The 16057-nt window shown below is 40.2% G+C and overlaps 1 protein-coding gene across 2 annotated transcripts in view; it reads left to right on the plus strand.

Annotated features, from left to right (window-relative positions):
• LOC115369009 (synaptic vesicle glycoprotein 2C) overlaps window positions 1–13591 on the plus strand; it is a 29909-nt gene extending 16318 nt beyond the window's left edge. Inside the window, exons 4-12 of one of the 2 annotated variants that reach the window (XM_030065502.1) lie at window positions 3596–3729; window positions 5650–5739; window positions 5825–5935; window positions 6065–6153; window positions 8049–8213; window positions 9208–9341; window positions 11978–12181; window positions 12381–12540; window positions 13408–13591. In XM_030065502.1, coding sequence (XP_029921362.1) covers window positions 3596–3729; window positions 5650–5739; window positions 5825–5935; window positions 6065–6153; window positions 8049–8213; window positions 9208–9341; window positions 11978–12181; window positions 12381–12540; window positions 13408–13591 — 1271 coding nt within the window. The remainder of the gene's footprint in view (window positions 1–3595; window positions 3730–5649; window positions 5740–5824; window positions 5936–6064; window positions 6154–8048; window positions 8214–9207; window positions 9342–11977; window positions 12182–12380; window positions 12541–13407) is intronic. The other variant, XM_030065503.1, reaches the window with a different exon arrangement.
• Window positions 13592–16057: the final 2466 nt, after the last annotated feature.

The following is a 16057-nucleotide window of genomic DNA, read 5'->3' on the forward strand; positions in this document are numbered from 1 at the left end:
AAGGTGAGGGAATAAAATAGACGGGTAAAGAGATGCGGAGGGTAAGATGACACAGAGAAAGAATATGAGAAGGGGGGCTGGCTCAGGTGTGGAGTAGTATATGAGAGACAAAGAAGAGGAACATGAGACAGGAAGGGAAATGAAGGAAAGAAAAAGAAACAGAAAGGTACAGAAACAAAAGCCGTCATCATGATCACAGCCCAGTAAGTGCAGTGGGCAGTGCTGGTGTGATAAGACACAAATGGTGAGAGAGGAGAGATTTAGTGATGTGTCATGAGTGTGTGGCATTTGTCAGGGGCATGTTGATAAGAAATAATAACAAGCAGAAACAGTGTCCATGTCATTTTTAACTTCATTACTACTATCCTGTTCCTGCCCTAAATTTGATCTATTTTTATAATTTTCTTGTCCTGTTTTTATTATTTTTTTTAAACTGTGTTTTATACTGTTTATATTGTTTTATCTCACAGCTAAGCTGAATACTTGATTCTGATTGGTTCATGAAAGCAGTCCGCGGTCCATTATTTCTCATCACCATACACATTGATTCCAAATGAAAGAAAGCCTTGCTACTCTGGGTCGTGTTTAGATGGTAAACCTTGATTTACAAAACTCTTGCAGGATATTTTTACATGTTGTTTGTCATTGTGTACCTTGTTATTATAACCTAACCTAACCTAATCCTGATCCTAACCTTAACCAATCAACCAAAATGACCACCCAAAATGTGAAAAAGTGGAATTTCTAATTGAGCTACATTCATTCTCTACAGCCTTTACCTAATTCCCTCCCTTAGCCATAACCAACTTATGCCTAATCCTAACCTTAACTTAACACTAACCCGAAGCATAACCCATTACCTATCCAATAAGCCAAAATGACCAGTCCTGCAAATCTAGGGTTACCATCTAGACACGACGCTGTGTGTGTGTTGTGGATTCGTAAACTAGCTCCATACACAGAGAGAAGTCAGTTCAGTGGCGACATCCTGTGCCACAACAATGTTACTGCCATTAATTTGCAACTCCAAACACTTCAGACATGAAAAAGTGGAGCAAAATAATCCATAGCGAGTGAATGCCTCTCCTAGCTAGCTGCCTGTTTTTCTTAGTTGAATTTAGTTAGTTGGCACCCTGCCCTCGAAAAACGTTTTATTGTCATTTATTCACTTTTAATACTGTCACATTGGTATGTAGATCACTATGCAATATGTGAAATAAAAAGGGAAAATCCATTAACTACATTATTATTTTTATATGGTGTAGCAGACACGCCTCATCGTTGGTTATTCCTTAGGTTACATATTCAAGGTCCCATAGCAAAAGAGACCTTTGCTCTCAAAAGGCTTTTCCCTTGTTAAATAAAGGTATCTATCAGTCCATTACAACCCATTCAAAATGTTGGAGGAAATCTTCACCACACACTATGGCTGGTCAGAGACAGGATCTGATGAGCTGGCTTTCTCTCGGAATACATTCAGCACATACATAACGTTCAATAAAAAAACAGATACTCATAAATTTGATTTTGTTGTTAAAATCCACTTTGTGGAAGCTCAATGCACGAATCCATCATTCGTCCTAATTTCAACGCTGCCCCAAGCACGTGCAGATCGGATCATAAATTAAGAGTGGCATGAGGACCAAAGATGTAAATTCTAACATGCAAAGCCATATTGTTGTGTTGTACCATGTGGCATTCATGTGTTGGGTTTGTTTTGGTCTCATGCATGCGGGTGCAGATGGTCAGCAGTCAGTGAATGTTACTGTATAATGTGACAGAAATGCCTCCGAAGTACAAAAGACAGCAGTTGCCATCACAAAGCTCTCTGTCTCTCTTCACAAACTTGTTTTGTCTGACTGAGGCTGCGAGTGCTAGCCTACGCTCATAATTGAGGTCAATTGATTTGGCGCTGGTGTTTTAACACATTTTTTTTCTCCAAGATGCAGTGGTGTGTGTGTGTGTAATAGGTTCCGCCGCAGTGCTCCTCTCATTGACTAAAAAAAAAAAAAATCCAAGGCTAGATGACTCCTGTGTGTGTCTAAAATATTGGACTATGTTACATTGTTTTACTGTAACTGAAGTACGGGATTCAACAATTGCACAATTAGAAATTTTGAATGTTATGTTTTTATTATTCGATTAACAACTGTACATAAAATAACAAACTTGCCTTGAAAAAACCAGCTATACTTGTGAAGTATGCAGAATGCTTGAGATGTGAGGTGGAGAGCATGTGTGTGTGTGTGTGTGTGTGTGTGTGTGTGTGTGTGTGTGTGTGTGCGTGCCTGCGTGTGTGTATGTGCATCTGTGTTTTAGAATTCCTGTCACTTGCAATGAATGATGATCAAGGACACTGTATGAGCTTATTTGTGTGTGTGTGTGTGTGTGTGTGTGTGTGTGTGTGTGTGTGTGTGTGTGTGTGTGTGCTGTGTATGCAGGTCTTTGCGTTGCTCACTTACTGTAGAGTATGCACATAAATCTTGCTGAGTGTCTGAATCAGTCAGCCATCCCCTCCAGTCCATTATAGCTGTAATCCCCCTAATGAGGTTTGTACTGGTACAGACTGAAGCAGCCCCATGGGCCACACATACACATACACACACACACACACACCACACACCACACACACACACTCTCTCACACACAGACTGCTGCCTCCAATCTATAGCATAGTCCCCTGACGCTGATTGCCATACAGACTCAGCTGTATCAGACTGGGTGGACTGGGAACACATGAAACACTCCGTCACATATCCTCTCGGTTGTAATTATTTAAAAAACATGTGGGAGACACTCTCTGCATTATCTCTGATATATGATATCATAGAGTGTGCAGTGTACGGACTCCTGGGATGTCTTGTTGACCCACAGGTTAAGTAATTGCATTAGCCTCTGGGAAGACAGCATTACTGCTGTAATACTCATGTATTTACGATGCATCTGTATGTGTGTGGGGGAGAGAGAGAAATTGCTCTTTACAACACAAATAAATGTTATTACGTTTGTCTTACACCGTCTTGGGCTGTGTTTAGGGTTGTGCACTATATCAATATTATACCCATATTGTGATATGAGACCAGATATCATCTGGGATTTCGGATATCGTCATATCATGATTGGCATGAGTGTTATCTTGTCCTTGTCCTTAAAGGCTGCAACACAGTCATATGATACGACTGTGAAATGATGATATTTTGTCCATATAACCCAGCCCTAGTTGTAGTCTTGGAGAGCTCCTACAACATAAAACAGAAAAGTCATTTATATTTTACTACTCAGCTGCCTTCATGTAAGAAATACGCACACTGTGGGTATAATACTTTGTCATAAGAGAAAATATAAAGCACAAAACCTAGGCTGTGCAGGCTCTGTTATAGCTGTTTTCAACCCAGCACCTGTTCACATGTGCATGCAATCACTTGTAAAATAACCCAGAATATATTTTTTTTATATATATATTTTCTACTGAACCTATCTATCTTTTAAGAGAACAGATGCCAGGCTTGATTCCCAGTTCGCCCCATAAACTGTTTGTTGTACCTCTGTATGTGTGTGTGTCTGTGTGTCTGTGTGTGTGTGCCTGTTTATGCAGGCTGGAGTTTCAGCATGGGTTCAGCCTACCAGTTCCACAGCTGGAGAGTGTTTGTGGTGGTGTGCGCTCTACCGTGTGTCTCTGCAGTGGTAGCCCTTACTTTTATGCCTGAGAGCCCTCGCTTCTACCTAGAGGTAAGAATGTGTGTGTGCGTGTGTGTGTGTGTGTGTGTGTGTGTGTGTGTGTGTGTCTGTGTGTGTGTGCGTATGTATACATTTATTGGGTAGGCATCAGAGTTTTCCTCAGAATTGTTTTTAACACACACACACACACACACACAGAGGTCACTACTTTGGATTACCAATATGTCCCCTAAGTGCTTTTATGTCTATACTAACTTTATTTACGTCTGGATATCAAAGATTTCCAACTTCAGTGCAGAATATATTTTAGACTTTACTCAAACCCCCTTAATGAGATGAACAAAAATGCAAACAGTGAGTAAAACAGTGAGTCTGTTTCCACTAAAATTCATCTCACCACTTGTTTTGCTTTTTAAATTTTGTCCTTTGCCTCAGTTAGCATCCAGAATGATTGTTACTGAACCACCTGTTTTTTCCTCATGCGTTTTTGTAACTGCACTTTAAGTTTGAACACAAAAAGGAACATGGAAGAGATGCGCCGTGCATTCAGAGAGGCTGATGTGATGCACAGCTCAGCCGCCCAAATAACTGATGCAATGACTGTAAAATGAATATCTGTTAAACACCACTGAGAACTGATGTGAAGTACGGAAGATTAACCTGAGTAATGAGTAATCAGGGGAGCACAACAGAGAGAGTTCAAATAAGGGAAGAATCTCCGGGAAGGATGGGAATATGGACCATTATTGCAGCCAGGCTGGCACATTTATCACAATAAATGAAATGCTATTAAGTTTGTAATTGAGTTAGAAGCTGTATTTTTATACCACAACACAACTTATGTTAGCATATAAAGTTAGAGTTGCTTAAAGTTAATATTTAATTCAAAAAAGGCTATAAATCCCAGATGTGATGACTGAATGTCTCCTTGATGTGTCTGTCCAGTTTTTAAGACAATTATCACCACTTATGTTAAATAAACAGTTTTTGAAACAGTTTGTACCCACAGTACCCGTAACTTTTGCCTTCCTTGCTCTAGTTAATATGAGTAAAGCACTGGTAGCACACTGACATCTGACTAATGTTGTACGTTAATGACACTAACAAACCCAGAATCAAACCCAGAAGACAGAGAGAGAAAGAGAAGTTGGAAAACTGACTGCGCTGAACTTAAAAATATGGGGCATAACATGTCCCAAATGAATTTGCAGTGTTCGAATCACAGTTTTAACTTTCTAACTATGGAGCAACTCCATAGAGTTAGGGTTAGTCCCTCAAGCAAACCAATGACTTTTCACAAAGGGTTACTACCAAGATCAACACATCTCTGTCCTGCAACCGCAGCTGGCTTGCTGTAAGTTGGACATTTTACCTAATTAAATATTAACGTTAGAAACTGTTTTACTGGTTGTTGGGACTTATTTACGAGAACTGCCGCCCATTAAAAGCCCACCCAGTGAAAATCTGATGTTTACGAATGCCGGCTGATATCTGCCAGGGCTGCCAGGCAACAGCCATAGGACACTAGGCAAAGATATATTTTAGGCTACATGCTGTACATGCAACAAGTCATAGAGGTCATGGAGGTTGAGAGTGCAAGCAAAAGTCATAGCAGTGTCTTGCCTAACTTAGCTACACACAGCAAATGTTGTTAACCTGAACAACAAATGTAAACATGGATCATCAGTTCCATGGATGCGATTAGTTTGCTGTGTTATTCCACAGTGACCAAGTATTCAACAGCTTGAAATATGTGTGTGTCGCCTGCTAACAATAGAGGCTACAGACTAGCACTGCCTGATGCAGCCGACGTCAGCCTGGCTACGTGTGTGATATCTCAGCAGCGGTAAAAATGGATTGACTGGTTTTGATCAACAGCACTTGTGAACCCTCATTGCTGTGTAATGGTCATTTGCACATTTAAACAAGCAAATTATTACATATTGTACTTTTCATGGTCTCCCTGAGCAGATGGGTAAACATGACGAGGCCTGGATGGTGCTCAAACAGATCCATGACACCAACATGCGCGCCCGCGGAGAGCCTGAGAGGGTCTTCACTGTGAGTACACACTGCCAGTACGCTTTGATCCCTCCTGTTGCTGCAGTGTGATCAGCAGGTGACAGATCAGTGTGTCCCCCTGCAGGTGAACAGGATAAAAATCCCCAAGCAGCTGGACGAGCTGGTGGAGATGCAGAATGAGTCAGCCAACCCTGCAGCCAAGGTCCTGTTCAGGATCAAGGCCGAGCTCAGAGGAGTATGTCCTTTGTTGTCTTTGGATTGTTTTATCCTGCACCCAGCTTGCTAGTTACAGTGTCATCTAAGCCATCTTTGCTGCTTCGGATTTTCATCATGCAAAAATATATATATTTTTCTCTTTTCATAGATCTGGTTGACTTTTATGAGATGCTTCAACTATCCAGTGAAAGACAACACAATGAAACTGGCTGCTGTCTGGTTTACTCTCTCGTTTGGGTAGGAGTCTTTCGGCACACATTCTTCTCGGATAAATTACTCCCCTGATCATCTTCTGTTCTTACACCATAATATTCCCTCATTTCACCTCTATACCGCTTTATATTATACTCCCATCATGATGCTACATTCACGTCAGTGATACTTAGCTGAGTCACCACTACTTTCTATTTGCTTAATCACCAAGTTTCAGTGAATTGCTTAACACAAAAGGCAGATGGTCTCTCATTCACACCCACCTAATGTATGCTGATAGGAAAGTGACGGTAGAGAACCTACACAACTGAAGCAGCTATTTACCACTGATACATTTTCTGGTGGTTGCTTGATTGAATTATATGCCTGACTTTTTCAACCCTAAAGAAAATACAAAGAAACTCTGCAGATGAGAAGAAAGGCACACTATGTTATACAACAGTGAACCAGATTAAAATATACACTGTTCCGTTTTTTTTCGTGTTTCCTTTTTGTTCACATTTTTTGTCTCGAATTAAATCTCATCTTTTCTTGTATTTTAGTCTTGTCAAGTCTTTCGTTTTTTTTTTTTTTTGTCTCGTCTTCTCTTGTCTTATTTGTTTTGTCTTTGATGCCTTTTCTTTTTGTCAGAAGTAGTATTATTCAGTAACTGCAGTCAGGGACTGTCTCTTTTTTTGCACATTTTTATTTATATATTTATTTAGATGTGTGTACACCAGCCTGCTTAGATGGTTTGATTAGAAGCAGGACATGAGTGTAGCTTGTAGCTGTAAGATGAAAGGATGTAAATGTATAGTAACAGCAGCTCAGAGAGCCAGCAGGCCTACAGTCAGGACGTCTGCATTGTGTCAACATCCAGCAGCAAAGGCTGGCTAAATGTTACCCTTTGCTGCTTTGGAAGTAATAAAACATTGGTGTGATTAGATCCAGATCAGTGGGTTAGTCAGCTATAACTTTTTGCCAAGCTCGAACTAAAAGAAAGACACTATGTGCATAATTTCTCTCACCTATGTGATCTTTTGTTTTAATACACACATGGACACACATAGGAACACACACACAAGCCACAATGAAAGTCTGTTAAAGCAAGATTGAGCTTTGGAAGAGTGTTGGCTTGTATAGTTACCCAGGTGTTATACGAGTCCACATGGTGGTGAAATATCTTCATTAGTTGCTCTGTGCTCCCCTAGACTGCACAACATTGTATTTCTTACTCTCCATTCACCTCCACAGTGAAGCCAAACAGCTCCCAAAATAGCACTTTTAATGCACAAACGAAGACAAACTAAATGGATTATGCCAATGTAAAAAACAAGTCCTGGTACACTTTTTGGGGGGCATCGTTTTTGTTTTTTTTTTTTTTTTTTTTTTTTATTGTGTGTAATTGTGATTATTTGTGAAAGTACTATCAGGTCATTTCTTCCTGTTTACTATGCAGACGTTTCCTGCCCATGTACTCTCTAATTCATATAAGAAACAACAAGCGAGGGGCTGCTTTAATTTCTTCAAAAAAGGGGTCTGGGACTCATTTTTTTTTTTTTTTTTTATTGGCATGATCTGCTTTGTTTGCATTCATTTATGTGCTAAGAGAGTTATTAAGGATTTTTCACCACCATGTGGACTCATATAACTTCCAGGTAACTTTATAACCTCGCAGTTCAATTGTGCTTTACTAAGCTACTTTGCAGACTCTATTACTGGGGCTGACAAAGTCGATGTAAAATGCAGCCACACAGTCAAGTCAATATTTAGTAGTGCTACGATAAGCCTTCACAGACTTTGTTATGACGGTGTAACTCAAATTCACTCAAATTCATGAATGCAAAGGGTGGTTAGTGTTTAGTGCCATCACTTCTAAACGTAGGCTTCTATGAACGTGGCCTAGGTCAATGACCATGTGAAGCTGTTGCTGCATCCAGGTACTATGGGCTGTCTGTGTGGTTCCCCGATGTCATCAAGCACCTGCAGGCGGACGAGTACGCCTCCAGAGTGAAGATTCACAACAACGAACGCATCGAAGACTTTACCTTCAACTTCACCCTGGAGAACCAGATCCACAAAAATGGAGTCTTCCTGAATGACAGGTAATCACAAAACACAAACTATCAACTCACCCATGTGGATTTGAATATTTGCCATTGGCTATGACAGCATCACTGGATCATATGCTCTTGTGTATGCTCTGACAAGTGATATATATAGTCCTACTTTTCTTTCCCTGCTTGATGTACAAAGCAGCAGACACAGGGATGCTGGGAAGTGGCAGTATTCAGTATTAAGAAATATATGAAAATATGAGAAACAATTTAAAGCAGCTGTGATATAGTGAATTTTGATCCAAACCTGCGAGTGGGGTGATCACAGCCTCCTGTCCCGTTGTGGGATAGTACTATTCGTCATTCCTGCAAACAGCACACCACTGCCGGTAATATTAATCCTGCTTCCTTTATCTCCACCACCACCAGGAAATTAAAAGGCTTATCTCTCATTCTCTCTGTCTCCCTCTCTCTTTCACAGACACAAACACACACTCACACACACACACACACACACACACACACACACACCTATGTTTCTCCTCCTGGTTATGATTCTCACTTGCACAAAGGCAGGAGTGTACAGACACATCAATATGCTGTTTTTTATTCTTTCCCGTCCCCACTGGAGACCACAACACACATTTATTAAGAGATTAAATCAAAGCCAATATCACAATGCAGTGTACAACAACAACAGCAGCGCTCATAAGGATCAATAAGGTCCAGGCGAGCTCTGTCACATCACACATGCTAACATGCTGCTGCACTGCGAGTGTTTTTGTTTCAGAAACCCTTTGGCTACGATACAGCAGAATGCAAGATGAGACATTGTTAGGTGTGCATTTGCATTATTGCTGCCAGTGGTGACTCAGCACATTCAGCGATAAGACACATGCGGCCCCTTTGTTGTTATTTGTCGCAAGAAATATGTTTTTGAAGTGCGGTTCCCTTTTTGAATCCTGCCTTATTGGTTGTTCCTTTTGATCTCTCCTTCACTTGTTTCCTTGCCTCTCCCAACACTTCTCTCTCTCTCTGCCAGGTTTATCAGCATGAAGTTCAAGTCGGTCACCTTTATTGACTCCTCTTTCCACAATTGTTATTTTGAAGACGTCTCCTCAGTAGGATCTTTCTTCAACAACTGTACCTTTGTGGACTCCTACTTTTACAACACGGGTCAGTGTACACCCTCAAAACTGACACTGAGCTCATTTTTTCAAAACTCCTTGTACAAATCAGATAATGTCATACTCAAAATGCACAAAAACTACCAAAACACTGCAGGTGTGTCTCAGGAAACTAAACAGGTAGCATTAGTAGATTTACATTAATCTTTTAATGATGTGCGTTCTGTTTTGGCTTCTTTGTCATTAGCTGAATTAATAGTTTCTTCTCTGCTTGGCGGTGTGCAACAAAATATACATTGTGTTTTTCATTATTTGCAAACTTTTCATTACAAAACATTATGGCTCCTCTGCAGTGTGTGCTATTGCAAGAAGGCACAGAAATGCTGCAGTCGCAAAAAGTAATTACGAAACACACCAAATGAGAAGTCATCAAAATGAGTTGACATTTCACTAAACTAGAACAAATCATCTGGTTTTAGTCTACCTGTTCTTCCTCATCTTTTGCTTGCTTAATCTGTCGCTGACAGTCTTCCAGCCATCCAGGAAGAACAGCTGATCCGGTTGTTAGCTTTAGTAACTACTCAGTATTACGTACCACTTTACTTGGGGGTGCACAAAAACAGTAACTAATCTTTAAATACCTAGTAATGAATGAGCCCTTACTAGTTTTTTTGCCGCTAAGCTGCTGGTTCATCAGGGACGACTCATGAGGAAAGTGTTCGTTATGATGATTCACAGATATTCATGAAGCAATCATTACCTACTGATTCATTAAAATAGGATGTCCCAGTCTGTTCTATAGTAACTCATCAGTATCACCCGTATAGTCATCTCTCAGGTATTTGTTAACAATTCATCATTTATCAATTTATCATTTATTGAGTGTTATTGATACAGTTTTGCTGGTGGTTGAGTCTGACAGAGACATCAATTCAAGAATTTTTAAATTTGGTAAAAAAAAAAAAAACTTGAACCTTTTACTTACACTGCAGATCAATCTTGAACGTACTTGAGTGTGTCACTATGAAGTCAAACTCAGTTGAGGAATCCCAGTTTCTGACAAACAGGATACATTCAGACCATTTCCTCCTGCACAGAGCTCCCTGTGTTTCCTTCCATCCCTCCACCCAGAAAATCCCATTATACTTTAGACATAACTCTCTCTCTTTCTCCCTTTCTTTCTGACAGTTCATTTTGGGTCTGTTGTCAAAGCTCCTGGGTTAGAGAATAAAGAGTGAGACTGAACATTTATCGCTTTGCTTTACGCCACTAAATTACTGCTTAACCTTTGTGCCCCTACACAGATTGCCTGTGTGTTCCCAGTTCACTGTGGTTGACAAAGAAACGCAGCCACAAAGGCTGCATAATACAAACAGTGGCAATGACTAGTAGCCATACAAAGTCTCCTAGGGTGATACTTTTGATTGCATCTGATGTGATGTTACAGGCATGAAAATTAAGACAGCATGCTAAACCTGATAGACCGGGGAGGAAACATACTCTTGTTTGATTTGATAGGGCACCTGGAGGGAAAGGTCATTTTGATTTGATGCAGCAAAGCAGCAGGATTTCCTAAATTGAGTCTCCAGATCATTTACTGATGAAATGTTCATGGCATATTGTGTATTATACCGATTTAGGATTGTCCTGCTCTGTCTGAGAAAGGGGTGGCACTGTACGGATCACGCTTTTCCATCAAACGGGTCCATCTCTTAGTGGTCAGGTGTCAACATTAATTCGATTCGACTTTCCATTTATGCTTCAAGACAAAGAGACCAACACATTTGCATCAGTGCCTCATATGTCAAATTTTAGCAAAATTGCTATGCTATAAAAATGCAATCCAATCATTTTGGAGCTGCGTGGAAAAAAAAAAAACAGACTGAATGCAAGAAAAAGCAGAAATGGGGTTTAAATGTTCCAGGGGAACTTTAGCTGAATCAGACCTTGTGGGACCGTGGGTTAGAAAAATAGTTCCCTCCAGCACTTAGGAAACAGCTGAACATGAAAACAGTAAGGGCATGGCAGACTGCTGGTAATGCCCTCTGGGAAATGAAGTCTCTTTTGCCCCCAGCAATGTGTCTCTAGAGAGCAGAGAACAAAGAGAGAGGAGAGGAGAGGCAGGATGAGGGAGGGAGAGAGCGAGAGCCGTGAGAGCAGAGGTGAGGGCAGAGTGTTTGCTCATTGCTGCATCTGCTGAAATGCATTAATTTAAATTTCCATTTGGGGAGAGAGGCCTGAGACATTTAAAACATCTAAAATGTACAGATCTGCACGTAGGCGCTCTTATTTACATAGGAAAAAAATGAAAGCCATAAAAACAGCATTCTACACATTAATCAAATCGCTCAAATATCTTAGTGAGACTGTAAGTGCAGAAATTAGTTTTTCTGTTTGAATTGATGACTACTGAAGAGAGGCTACTCCCTACAAATATTTTAAAATTTAGCAAACATTGAACATTGTGACTTAAATGGAGTTTTGCTAAATTAGATGGTCAGCTGGTTAGATTGCTGAAGTGAATAAATAATCAGGAATGTTATAATATTCTTAATATTCAGTCTTAAGGGTTATATTTGTGAATAAATATGAAAATGCAAATATGCAAAGGCTGATCCTAATATTTATGACATAAAGCAGTAATTGAAAGAGTGCTCCCTGACTGCTCGTCTCTCATATTTATAGATATTGATGACTCCAAGCTACTGAATACAAGGGTGATCAACAGCTCCTTCTACCACAACAAGACAGGCTGTCAGATGACGTTTGATGATGACTACAGCGCCTACTGGGTGTACTTTGTCAACTTCCTGGGAACGCTGGCCGTGTTGCCTGGAAACATCGTGTCTGCCCTTCTCATGGACAAAATAGGGCGGCTTAGCATGTTAGGTATGATTTAATACCCTCTGACGTTTTGCAATGAATGGTAGCCTTTTGTTTTTTTGCAAAATGTCTCGGTGTCCTCTGACGCGGGCCTTTGTGTTTGCAGTGACCTCTGCTGACGTGAATGTTGTAGAGGCTGACATCAGAGCAGACTTGTGTGTAGATGTGAGGGACCACGGGTGATGTGTTGTGCTGTGTCCTGCAGGAGGCTCCATGGTGCTGTCGGGCATCAGCTGCTTCTTCCTTTGGTTTGGCACCAGTGAGTCCATGATGATCTTCATGCTGTGTCTCTACAACGGCCTCAGCATCTCTGCCTGGAACTCCCTGGACGTCGTCACCGCCGAGCTCTACCCAACAGACAGGAGGTGAACTAGTGGAGCTCATTTGTAGCATTGCATAACTGAATTGCTTTCTAATGCGTTACAGTTTGGTAGCATTGTTACACTCTCTGCTTCACGAATTTGTCCATCCTTGCTACATGCTTTACCAACCCATTCGTAGTGTGGCTCTGTCTGTTTCTTGAAAATGTTCACGAAAGCTGTAGAGTCTAAGCATGCTTCAATAAAACTCCGTAGTCCATGTTCTTCATTTCACCAGTTTACTGAAAACTTTATTTGCAAAATAGTGCAAAAAAGCACAATAAACATAGCAAACAGAGTCAATGACTAGTCTGCACTCAATACTCCATAGCTTCAACGAAACTACCTAATGAGCACATAGCACATGTGATATATTTTAACAAATCAGAAGCCAGAGCTGACTGCAATCATGACTCATCCTAATTAAGCATACTGGAATGAAACTATGGAACTGCTTATTATCCTAAGCAAATCAAATACAACAAAATCTAAATTATTTACAAATATATTTCTATTATATAAACGGCTCTATTTCTATTGTCAACAAAAGCTCATGAAGTAAATACATGGAAAACAATAACTAAAGCATTTTTCTTTTGTGTGCAAAAAGTTCAAAATATTTAAATGAGAGACCCCTAATGAAGGAATCTATGCAAAAACATGTACCCTTCACCAGACACAACTGCTAACTGTTCATTAACTGTAATTACTGCTTAATGCCGCATTAACTAATCTTAATTAATGTACCCTTACTGTATTGTGATACCAAAAAACTAGTGGTAAAACATAATTGTAAATTGTCTTGCAGTGCATTCTTTTTCCCAGTTCTCCAGTGCAGTTTTAGAAAAACGTGTTTTTGCCTTTGTCTTTCAGGGGCACGGGCTTCGGTTTCTGCAATGCCATGTGCAAGCTGGCCGCGGTGCTGGGCAACCTGATCTTTGGCTCTTTGGTGGGCATCACCAAGGCTATCCCCATCCTGCTGGCGTCATCTGTACTGGTCGGCGGGGGGCTGGTGGGGCTGCGGCTGCCAGACACACGTGCCAACGTTCTCATGTGAAACCTCGCTATGTATGCTGTTCACCTGGTACTTGCTCAGTTTAGTCAATAATAACTCATTTGTGAAAGTATATTTTACTTGAATATCATTCAAGCAAGCACCGCTTTCATCATTTTCTGTTTCAGCTGTTCAATAATGTTGACCATGTTGACAAAATTAAATACGAGAGAATGATTATTCTGTTATATCTGAGTAAATACCAGGTGAAATAGGATTATGAGATGCAGTTTATTTTCACACAGAGCCATAGATATACAGATTTAAAGATATTTGGAATATTAAGGTACCACGGATATCAGTGGCTAGTTGCCATGATGTTAGGCATAATCTTGGCATCCTTGCAACAGATGTGATAAAAGGTTTCTGCTAAGAGACAAACCAGATTAAGTTGTGGGGGTGCAACTCTGTATATCAATAGCTCAGGACCTACCACGGGCTGTTCCTCACATGCAACCCATGAACACGTGTCAAGGCTGCACAAGGTTTGGACTTCCAACTCAATTCCAGGACAGCTCATTAAATTTTTGTGTATTTTTAGAGTGTATATTTATTTATTTGTATATTTATTTGTTCATTAATTCCTGGATATTATTTATTAGGTCACCTCTGTGCTTTTCTCCTAAGCCAGAAAGCAAAGGGGTTTCTGTATCTCAGACAGGGAAGTTTGTTTCTACACTGATGAGCATTATTCCACAAATGGTTGTTCAATCCTTTTGCAGCTGCTCCAATTGCAAGAATGACAAGGCCATAGAAAAAAAAAAATAGAAATAGTAATAATTCTATAGTTGTAGCGTCAAAACAGACGAGTTCAGCAGCTACATTTCTAAAGTAAAAAGAAGTTTACATTTTCTGCTTTTTACAGTAAGAGACTTTTGAGATTGGAAACCTTTTGTCTGAATGCTTTCTCTCTCTTGTGTCTGTGCTTCGTCTTGTGGCACTAAGCTCACCATGAAGGGCTTTTGCTCTCTGTTGCGATCTGATCTGTCAAGAGGAATTTATACTCTATGACACCTCTGCTGCTGCTGCTAAAAAAAAAAAAAAAAATCAGCTCCTCTCTTTATTCTTCTATGCTGTCTCCCGTTCTGTCTCTCACCCTCATTTTCTCCGTGTCTCGCGCCCCCTTCTTGTCCTCTTGCTCTGTTTATCTCCCTCTGCCTTGCTGCTGCTCTCATAGCGCTCCCTCCAAAACTTAAAGGCCTTTTTCAAATGTCGTGCCTCTTCTCCACTGAACCTGTCTCTCCTTCAAAACAGACTGGAAGCTTTGCCCTGTTTATTGTTTTTTTTTTTTCCTTGTCTCTTGATTGTGCAGTTTATGCTTGTGTGTGTGTGTGTGTGTGTGTGTGTGTGTGTGTGTGTGTGCATGTGTATATCTCCATGTGTCTAGACAAGCCCTTGTGAGATATGGTAGCTGACTGATCGCATCGTCTCGTGAACCAATGAAACTGCACACAGCAAGCAAAGTTTTCTTGTTTTTTTTTTTTAAATCAGTTTTTCCACATCATGGAGTTTAGGGCCTTCACTGTCTTTGAACCACGTGTATTGCATGACGGAGTGAAATTAAAAGCCATGCTTAACAACTTTGACCAAGGACACTATTGCTGTGTCAATGCTCCATTGTGGAAAATGCATTAAATTCACGATTGGTAATTTGGTTACATGAGCTTGACTGTTTCCTAATCAGCTGTAGGAGTTTATTCTGTGCCAAAACATTTTGCAAATTTGCCCTCCAACATGCAACAGGGTGTCTGCAGGTCATAAAAAACTTAACATTCTTGTCATCAAAGTAAATCAAGCTCCTCTGTATGAAAGTCAACATTTCTGCTATTGCAAAAGTCTAAACCTACTGCAAAACTTAAAGCTGTATTGACTTGCTACACTTAACCCACAGTATATTTCCTCTCATACACTGCATTTACATGCACACAGGCACAGATTATTCACTTTAGCATCTGTAGAGAGAAATCCAAGAAAAATCTGGGTTACATTTATTCCAGCAGCTGCTGTCTAAGCCAAAAGAATCTGTTAGAATTATGTAGCCAATAATTAACCATATTCCTACCTTAAACTGACCTTGGCAGAAGACCAATTATACAGTACTTATCTTTACATTTACCTGCAAAGTCCATTTGAATAACAAAACTGTGATTTTTCCAGTAATGAGTCTTACATTTGGTTAAAATTTATCTCGAAAAGCATTAAATCTCTGATACCTGAAGACGCCCTGTTTAATATGACCCTAAATGTTACATTGCAGGATATTGCTTTATAAAAAGTGTGTGACTGAACATGTGACTGTCATAAGATGTGAATCCAGTTTATCGAGGAGTGTGCGTGAGGTTTCTGATGGTTTGTCAGTTTCAGTGTCCGCATGTGTGCATCACTCGCCTCTCAAAACAATCCTGTGTGCTGAGCAAACTCACGACACATCCCTGTGTGAAGTAGAAATCTTGCATGTTTGTTACTGAA

The sequence above is a fragment of the Myripristis murdjan genome, chromosome 12 (assembly GCF_902150065.1).
Source record: "Myripristis murdjan chromosome 12, fMyrMur1.1, whole genome shotgun sequence".
Classification (NCBI taxonomy): Eukaryota; Metazoa; Chordata; class Actinopteri; order Holocentriformes; family Holocentridae; genus Myripristis; species Myripristis murdjan.